Raw genomic sequence first — 6,733 nt, 5'->3', positions numbered from 1 at the left:
TCATTATAATTATTATACTATGTAATTACAGGGTGTGTAATTACTACCCTAGTAATTACACGGGTAGGTAACACGACTTTCCAAACAAACCCTAAGAGTTCTAGTTATGACCAGCCGAAAACAGGCCCCCTAGATGATGCCTTATAACCGTCCCTTTTAGACTATTTTCGGCTGATAGGCCTACATACACTTGATGCCCCGGAATAGCCCTTCTTTCGTGTTCCCCCTTGTGAATTCAAGTAAAACCAACACAAGTTAATCCACAATGAAGGAAGGGGAAAACATAACTCCATGGAAATTGCAGAAACAAATATCAAACCTCATCACCCTAAAGGGGTTAAAATAACTGTGGCATAACATAAGCATCAAATATGTAAAATGCCAATGGCTAGAATCAAATCAATCTTATAAACTATTCCATCTGCAAACTTCAAAAAAACCGAAAAGAAGTGAGGGGCGGGGGAGGGAAGGTCCACTCATGTACATCATATTGGCAGCATGGTATAGAAGATGTGCCACAAATACTTGTCATTTTCGTCCGCCAACCATACTTTGGCTGCTAGTTCCTGATACACCAGAAGATGAGTTGTGTCTTTGATCCCCGTTACCAAAAACATTAAGATCTTCAAATAACCTATAAGATGGAATGAAGGGTTTTTGTCCAGCAGCAGAGGATGTCGTCTTGGGGCTAGACCGAATCTGTGCATCCCCATTGATAGCTACACCATTGCTTCCCATAGTAGGAATTGAGTTAACATTCTGTACAGGTCTAGGACCTTGCAAAGGCATGGATGTGTTTTGTGGAGTTGAGTACATGTAGGAAGGTCTAGTTGAATGATTCGGATTGCTAAAATATCCGGGAGTTGATGCCCAAGGTGGAGGCGGATAAGCAGAGTACTGTGGGAATTGAGTCTGAGCACGTGGCGGTAATTGTTGAGGCTGAGAATGAAGTTCTAGCTGAGTTCTAGGTTGTTGGTTCAGTTCAGGTTGTAAAGGAGATTGTGGAAGCTGTTGCGAGGTATGCTGAGATTGTAATGATGATTCTTGGGGATACTGTGGTTGAGGCCGAGGATGAGGTTGCGATTGAGGTTGATGCAGAGACTGGGCCTGAGGTTGGGCCTGGGCCTGGGCCTGGAACTGGGCTTGGGTTGGGGTTTGAAATTGGTGATGATATTGAGGTTGGGCTGCGGATTGAAATTGAGGACGAAACTGAGGTTGTGACTGAGATTGAGGTTGGGGTTGGGGCTGAGCCTGAGCCCAAGGAGCTACATAACTGTTAAAGCTCTGATCTTGATATCCAAGATAAGCTTGAGATGCATATGGATTCCCTTGCGTGGTTGAGGCAACAGGCTCCTGATGCGTGCTATGATTGGCTGAAGCAGAATTTTGTGGGGTCTCGGGATATATACTTGATGACAAGGTCAGGCTCAAGAGATCAATTATATCTTGTTCTTTCGTGGGCATAGCAGTTGGAGGTGGATCTCGAAGAATCAATGCATTGCTTGTGACAGGATCCAGTGATTCTCCCGTAGAATTGCTATTATTGGCAGAGACCATACCTTCACTTGTTTGCGCTGCTGGACTTGTTTTTGAATGTCTGCATCAGCACAAGCGACAACTTCATTAGAGAGGACAGACCAAAGCTATAAATACATCATAAATCACAGAAAGTACTTTTGACTTCCAATAACATTTAAGGGAGACATAGTGCACTAAGCTCCCGCTATGTGCGGGGTCCAGGGAAGGACCGGACCACATTGGATCTTATGTATGCAGCCTTACCATGCATTTCTGCAAGAGGCTATTGCCGTGATTAAATCCAAATAAAAGTCACTAGCCTTTATATTGAGAACCACCCACCCCCTTTCCTTTCTTCAACCATCTGAACCTTTTGGAAAACCAAAACGACAATTAAGAAGTACAATAACGGTCACGACTATATAAAAAATTTCCTTCCTATGAAAGTATTAGCCTGAAAATCTTGATCTCCGTCATGCATCCACAGCTCTGCATAAGAGCAATGAATTGTTTTATATTGGAAGTAAATGCAGGTTTTGTAATTTCGATATTTACCTTCGAGCTAACTGGGCAAAGTCATCTTCTTCATCTTCCTCTTCATCAATTTGACCAGCTGTTGGTGCAAGAACTGGTGCAGAAGGTTTTGCATCTGCTGCTGGAGTAGGTGGTTTAACTTCAGCAGGTTTGAGGCTTGGATCATGCATTTCTCTAGCTGAGATGTTGTTGTTTGGGACTTCAGTTGGAAGTGGAGAACCAGAAGCTATTGCGTCATGTTTAGCCAGCACCATTTGGAGGTTATCATTTAATTCAAGACCCTGAGCCAGAAGTTCTTCATCCCTAATCACAAACCAGAGCAACTTTTAAGAGGTGATGAAAATATGCTGAAAAAGAAAGAAAAGAAATAGCAAATACCAGTCTAGTTAACACTTGCGTCAATATCTTTCCCATGAACACCATAAGAAACAAAAGATGGAGAATTACCCGGTGGTGGTCAACATTTGCATCAACTTCTTCTGGTTAGAGCGACACTGGTCGACAAGATCAACTATAACTTCATCTTGTACAGCCTATACAAAACAAAGATAGAAAAGGATTAAAGAAGTTCCATTAATGAGGTGAATGAAGGAAGAGTGAGAGAAGTTACTTACCAAGCGATCACCTGGAATCACGGCTTGTAGCATATCAGCCAACAGATCAGCAACTTCCTTCATAGAATTTATGCTGGACAAGCTGCAAGGTAAAACAGTTAGGACAAAGGATATGATAAAGTAAATCATAACAAACCAATTTATAGAGTGCAACAACATAGGATCAATAGGTCTGACAAGGCGTACGTCAACTTACCTTAAGTTTGCCATCTCTGCTGCCATGGCCTCATCAAGTCTTGTTGAGGAATTGCTTGGCATTCCATAACCAGGTTGAGGTTGTCTTGGTGCAGGATGAGTAACAGGTGGAGTAAAAATTGGAGCTGTATCAAATGAACGCTTGGGAAATTCAACGCCAGCACGCTGCAATGATCGTGACACAAAGATGGTTACTAGAAAAGGAACTTCTCCAATAAGCGTTTAAGTATGACATTCACTTGTTCGCCAAATTTTCCACCCCTCCCCATAGGAAAGAAAAACAAATGAAAGAACCAAAGGCAAAAACATCTCAACAATTCCATTAAAAATATCAAAACACAGAAATGAATTGCATAAATCCCTTTCCCAACTGATCATTGGAAAAAGAGACTATACATATCAAAAGTAATGTTTCAAGCCAACAAATCAATGTCATACGAGTATCTCAGTGGAATTACAAGCCTATAACTCATAAAAGAAGATTTTGAACTAAAACTTTATATCGAGTTACTAACCCTCAATTCTTCGTAAGCCCAATAGTACTGGGGATACTTTCCTCCAGGGCCACCAAATGCCTCTTGCCAAGAGTCCAGTAGTACTAGTACTTTATCTCTAACATGCATATCTGTCTGCAAAACCATACAAAGAGTGGCAGGAAAAAAGTTAAAATGCAAGGGTCAAGCGGACACTCAAAACTGAGATCAAGTAATGCACAAATCACAATGACCAAAAAGCTAATATTCTTCAATAATGGTCCCAAGCAGCACGAGAACACATTTCTAGCTTAAACAGGTATTACATTGGTAATAATTCTAATTCCGTTATAAAAATGTGATAACTAAAGTACAACAAGAAAGTATCCCATAATCCATATATTACTATACCATATGAAAATTCAGCTTGAGACATTCTGTGCATCTAATCAGAAAGAACCCGAGTACTTTGAACAGAAACTTGCCTTCTTCTTTACAATTTTGACCATGTCTTGCAATATGCTTCTTTCAGCTATTTGAAAGTGCACATTATCGCCACAGTTCTTCACCATTGTCTCCAAAAGCTGTAAGGGAAGTGCAAGAAGAATAGTCATTAATCCTTATCCCCCCCCCAAAAAAAAAAAGTCATTAAAAAACCATCAAAATTTAAGCGCAGCTAAACAGCCTTAAAAGAGATTGAATGTAAATAGCAAGAAAAAGAAATACTATTCTGCTGAGCTCTATTTATATGGCCCTAACGTAGTTTAACTGACTGTAAATTATATAAAGGGGGAGGTTCCAACAGACTTACCGTTAAAGCAAGTAGCTGAACTTTGGGGTTCTTGTGCTGCAACCTCTTCTTCACGGCTTTGGCAACATCTTTTGCTAACCTGGTATAGTGTAGCGAGAGTTAAATCAGACCTTAATTTGTTCTTCACTTATTCTAGCTATATGCATATAGTTTACATCAACTTCAAGCAATGGAGAATATTGCACGAAATAAGGATGATAATACGACACATAATTGGGTTCCGTGTTTGACAGAGTCCTTTAATTCCGGTTAGAGACTTGTATACCCATATGGGGGATAAGTTTGATGTTCAAAAAACTAATTATTGAGAATTCCTATTTTCCTTGAAGAAGCAATTTATTTTAGTACTAATAAAATGGGCACGAGTCGAGCAGAATGGATACAGACTCTTCATATAGACGATCCCAACTAGTTTAGGACTTTCTTAAAGACAAGATACAGACGATTCACCTTTCTTAGATAATAATTCAAGACCAACAAGAAACAATTAAGAAAATGCTCCCCTTAAAAATTCTTGGGTACACACAGGTGAAGCTGGATAATTCAACAACTATTGGAAAAAAGTTACTTTCTTCATCCATGTTCTCTAACTATCAAAAGCTCCGACAGGGCAAATAAGAATACTGTATAAATTTACTAACATAAAGTTCAGTTCTTGGCTGTATAAAGCCCAAACAAAACTTCAAATTTTCAGAAATCAGAATTACCCAAACTAAAATGCAAACCCACATGGAAAGGAAACAGCAAGATGAAAAGAACACTTTTTTCCGTTGACTTAAAAGAAACCGACACAAAATTACCCATACTAAAATGAAAACCCACATGAGTACTTCAGATAATCATAATTCAGAAATGCAAAGTACCCTTTTTTCATTAACTTCAAAACACACACACCCAAAATTAACCATCAAACAAATACAAAACCAAAATCCCACATGAAGGAAGCTTACGAGAAACACAGATTTTTTTTATAAAAAAAAAAAAAGGAGAGCAAACCCCATATGAGAAAAGTCAACTTTTTCCCCTCCCACCATCCAACAACAAAGAAAAAGCAAAAATTTACACAAAATTAACCATCAAACAAATACAGAAACAAAACACATGAATAAAATTACAAGAAAAAAATTTAAAAAGCAAACCCCATATATATAAAAAAAAAAAAAAAAGAAAAAAAAAAAGCCAACTTTCTCCCTTCCCAGAAAAAGCAAAAAATATACAAAAAAGGGTATGCTAATATGTGAAAAAAAAAAGGAGGAAAAATTACCAATGGTTAGAATTGATGGTATCACAAATATCAATATTGATAGTCCAATCAGGACCAATCAAGAACTCGCTTGTTGCCTTTTCAACACGAACTGCTGCTGATGAAGATGAAGATGAAGATGATGAAGATGAAGCTGCACCCAATGATGAAATCATTTTTTTAAATCTTTCTTGAAAAAAAGAATTACAGAAAACTCTCTTTTCAGAGTTCTTGAATTCTCTATATACCCATTTTTGAGAAAAACTCGTTTTCTCTTGGTTTATTTGCCTTTTTCTCTTTGCGGGAATTTCGTCTTCTTTTCCTTCTTTCCCTTCTTGTTCTCTCAGCTTCTTTGGTGTCTCTTCTTTTCTTGGAACGAGTCACGCGTGATCCTTTATGTGTGTTCTCCACTCGCGCTTTTTTTTTTTCGGGTTTTTCCACTCGGCCGACTTTTAGCTTAGGACTAAACCCAATTCGAATCCCGTGAGTCCTATTAAACAATGAACTCTTTCTCGTGTTTTAGGGTAATTCCTAATTTTATTGTTAACAAATCATTTTGTATTAACTTTTATTCATAATACAAAAAATAAGTTCCAACTAAGAGTATAATGGATATTAACTTTAAATCATAATAAAAAATAAATATATAAACTTGGATTTTATGTCTTAAGTATTTTAATATGTGAAACTCTTTCGATCAACAAGGCAAATGATTTACTGATGACACAAATATAATAATCCTGAAATATCGTTAAAAAAAGTATGTTTTATTGAGCGAATGGTCTTCCGGAAATAGACTCTCTACCTTTACAAGGTAAGGTAAGGTGCGCGTATATACTACCCTCCCTAGATCCACTGGGAATAACGGGGTATATTTGGATATTTTTTCTTGTTTAGATCATGTCGAAGTTATACTTGTTAGACTGCATCTCCAATAGTAATATGTTTGTCTTTATATTTTTTCTATTTTTAGATGATAGAAGTTTGTGATAGTGGGAGAAAAAACGTAAAATAAAGGAGGAATTTTGATATGATCACAAGTTGCAATCGTAACTCTGCACTTTGGTGATAAGATAAATACATAGTATATGATATCTCCTTTATTTGTTCCTTTTGCGATATTGAGTAATCCTTTTATTCTTTTTCCCTTTTTTGCTGGATAATGAGTAACTTTACTATTTTTGCTTTTCCTCACGCGATTATCTTCTCTTCAAGAATATTTTTCCAAAGTTATCTTCACTTTACAACGTTCTTAGTGTTGTAGGATAGTTCTTTGTAGGAGCAAAATGTTTCCACGTATGGTTTTGCATTATAAATTAATTTTCTTTCTTTTGTGTTAGATTGT

The 6,733-nt window shown here is 37.5% G+C and overlaps 1 protein-coding gene across 2 annotated transcripts; it reads right to left on the bottom strand.

Annotated features, from left to right (window-relative positions):
- Positions 1-298: 298 nt before the first annotated feature.
- LOC104114955 (TOM1-like protein 6) lies at positions 299-5,782 on the bottom strand. Of its 2 annotated transcripts, XM_070181668.1 has the most exons (10): positions 5,637-5,782; positions 5,410-5,542; positions 4,146-4,224; positions 3,816-3,918; positions 3,377-3,486; positions 2,863-3,026; positions 2,667-2,748; positions 2,500-2,585; positions 2,074-2,355; positions 299-1,597 (listed from the first exon to the last, which is right to left on the bottom strand). In XM_070181668.1, the coding sequence occupies exons 1-10, from the start codon at positions 5,638-5,640 to the stop codon at positions 529-531; spliced, it is 2,112 nt and encodes a 703-aa protein (XP_070037769.1). In that variant the 5' UTR covers positions 5,641-5,782; the 3' UTR covers positions 299-528. The 2 variants fall into 2 exon arrangements, with proteins under 2 accessions (XP_070037769.1, XP_070037770.1); XM_070181669.1 differs by having other exon boundaries at positions 5,410-5,762.
- Between the last annotated feature and the right edge of the window lie 951 nt (positions 5,783-6,733).

This window comes from Nicotiana tomentosiformis, chromosome 7 (assembly GCF_000390325.3).
Source record: "Nicotiana tomentosiformis chromosome 7, ASM39032v3, whole genome shotgun sequence".
In the NCBI taxonomy this organism is placed as follows: domain Eukaryota; kingdom Viridiplantae; phylum Streptophyta; class Magnoliopsida; order Solanales; family Solanaceae; genus Nicotiana; species Nicotiana tomentosiformis.
The sequence above is the reverse complement of the archived record's forward strand: the minus strand, read 5'-3'. Positions and strand labels throughout refer to the sequence as shown.

What these genes read in the sequence shown, in the direction of transcription:
- LOC104114955 (XM_070181669.1), bottom strand. Translation starts at nt 5,564, where the DNA reads ATGATTTCATCATTGGGTGCAGCTTCATCTTCATCATCTTCATCTTCA. An exon ending in ACCATCAATTCTAACCATTG is followed by an intron (nt 4,225 to 5,409) that starts GTAATTTTTCCT and finishes ACACTATACCAG; the next exon opens with GTTAGCAAAAGATGTTGCCA. An exon ending in CAAATGTTGACCACCACCGG is followed by an intron (nt 2,356 to 2,499) that starts GTAATTCTCCAT and finishes GTTTGTGATTAG; the next exon opens with GGATGAAGAACTTCTGGCTC.